We start from the raw sequence: 2425 nt of genomic DNA on the forward strand, positions 1-2425 counted from the left end.
AAAAAAACTGTCAAATAAGAGCAGATAATGAAATATTACACGAGGAGTGTTTTCTCAAGAGCTGACCAGCTGTCGACATCAGTGTAATCACCGACATGAAGCAGGCAAAGTCACACCTTCCTGTCCGCTCACCGTAATACGAGGATGAGTGTGAGAGGTCAGATGGACACGCAGGCCTCGTGTGCGCATGTCCCACACTGACATGAGAGTGTGCAAACATCTGAACAATCTGTTTGAGCACGTAAACAAATAGATGAGTAAATTATATCTTTTTTTGTGGCTCACACATACGCTTTTCTGAACTTTCCAAACCTCAAAGCCATACAGGTGCTCACCTGTATATCAGCTGATCAATTAGCACCATCTCAATGTAAACACACGATAAAATCATCAACACTTGTATTTTAAGGTTTTTTGCAATATTATTTAGCCTGATTTTCTGTTAATTATAACCCCTGGTGTAGCAATATGCAGGCCCAGTAAGCTCAACGTCATTTAATGAATGTATTTCCAAACAAATTACCTTTTTTTTTTTTTGCAAAAAGAAATTTATTTCTTGTTGAAAAACAAACTGTGTAAAAATATCACACTTCAATTACACAATACTTGCCAAAAAAATGTACAATGTTTTATTACTGAAATAAACACACACTGCATATTATTATAAATGTATGACTTTGCTCTCTGTGTTGTTGTTTTCAATACAAAGTTCAAATCAAAACCATAAAAAAGTGTTTTGATTTGCCAATCTAATAAGAGAAAAAGAACATGGATGTGTTTGACACAAATACATTATTAGCCTATTTTTCAAAACATGTGATCATTTATAACCTGCCCATTAAGTCGTTATCCTGAGACGCCCTAAACAGTGACTGAAACGAATTACTTCATGGTAAAAATACAAGAACGTTCGTGGTCAAAAGTCTGATTCACACCGAAAAAAATGAACATAAATAGATCTTCTTTTTTTTAAACAGCATGAATATAGGCACACATAGTGTTTTTTTATGTCCATCATTCAGCTGCGTGCTATCAAACAAACATACAAAAATAATCCTACCTTCAAAGAGGGGCGTTTTTTTGTTTTGTTGCTGTTTCTTTCTCGTTTTTTTAAAGTTTCTTGAAAAAAAGTTTCTTGTTAAGACATTTAACAGTCGCTGGTGCCGCTGACGACCCTGTTCGGAAAGTTTTCTACCGGGTGTAAAACGGCTCCGGGGTGGACGGTCTGCGGCCGGCTGGTCCCTGGAGGCCCCAAAGAGGACGGTAAGACCGAGATAACGGCCGGAGAAGTTCTGGAGGGGCTCAGCGACCCCCCGATGATACTCTCTATGGAGAAGGGGGACCGCTGCACCGGGGAGCCGGACTTCTGCACCGGGGCCGCAGCCTGCACGCTGGCTGAGCCCAGACTGGAGCTGAGCTGGGGATAAAACCGACTCCTGGCTAAGTCCGTGCTGGTGGGCATCAAAGACGGCGCCGGGATAACGGTCCCCGTGTGCGAGTGCGAATGCCTGGAGTGCTGCTGCTGCTGCTGCTGCTGAAACGCAAAAAGTGCAGAGTGCGTGTGGTAGGACTGGAGCTGGATGCCGTATCCCCCGCAGCCGTACGGTCCGTACCCATACGCGGCAGCGGCAGGGAGAAAACTGTTGTGCTCCCGCAGCAAGTCCTGCGCTTGCGGCCGCTTGAAGCGCTTTCTCCTCCGCAGGAAGCTCCCGTTGTCGAACATATCGGCCGACTCCGGGTCCAAGGTCCAGTAGTTGCCCTTCCCCGGGTTGCCGGGCTCCCTCGGTATCTTCACGAAGCAGTCGTTGAGGGACAAGTTGTGCCGGATGGAGTTCTGCCAGGCCGGGAACTTCTCCCGGTAGTACGGGAAGCGGCTGCTGATGAAGTCGCAGATCTCGCTGAGCGTGAGCCTCTTTTTGGGGCTCTGCAGGATGGACATGGTGATTAAGGCGATGTAGGAGTAAGGGGGCTTCACCAGGGTGTTCTTTCCCGCCGGCTTGTAGCTGTCCCTCGAGGAGGTGGAGCCGTCCAGGCACGGAGGAGGAGAGCCGGACAACAGGATGCCGTCGCGCATCTGTGCCACCTCGTCCACGTAGGAGCGCGTCTGGCCGTCTCCATCCTCCCCCTCGCCGACCACGTCTATGTCGGTCTCTTCCGACAGGATGGAGGCATCCGACATCTCTGAGCTCAGAGTCATGGCTCGCACACGGCTGTGCCCTCCCGACGCCAGATGAGGAAGACGATGAGATGCACGAGCTGCCCTGCCCTCCCTCTTCAACAACTCATAAGAGGAGGAGGAGGAGGAGGAAGAGGGGGAGAGGAGAGGAGCGCGTGTCGCCGTCGGTGAGAGCTGTCCCCCTGTTTTCTCGCTATTTCCATATGTTTTCAGGGTGTTTTTTTTTTATTTTTTTGTATCGCCGTCTAA

At 48.2% G+C, this 2425-nt stretch overlaps 1 protein-coding gene across 1 annotated transcript; it reads right to left on the reverse strand.

The window, feature by feature from the left end:
* Nucleotides 1-610: 610 nt before the first annotated feature.
* On the reverse strand, nucleotides 611-2197 carry foxd1 (forkhead box D1; the record flags this gene model as incomplete). Its single annotated transcript, XM_079179164.1, has 1 exon — nucleotides 611-2197. The coding sequence occupies one exon, from the start codon at nucleotides 2195-2197 to the stop codon at nucleotides 1148-1150; it is 1050 nt and encodes a 349-aa protein (XP_079035290.1). The 3' UTR covers nucleotides 611-1147.
* Between the last annotated feature and the right edge of the window lie 228 nt (nucleotides 2198-2425).

This window comes from Pholis gunnellus (assembly GCF_910591455.1).
Source record: "Pholis gunnellus genome assembly, chromosome: 18".
NCBI lineage: Eukaryota > Metazoa > Chordata > Actinopteri > Perciformes > Pholidae > Pholis > Pholis gunnellus.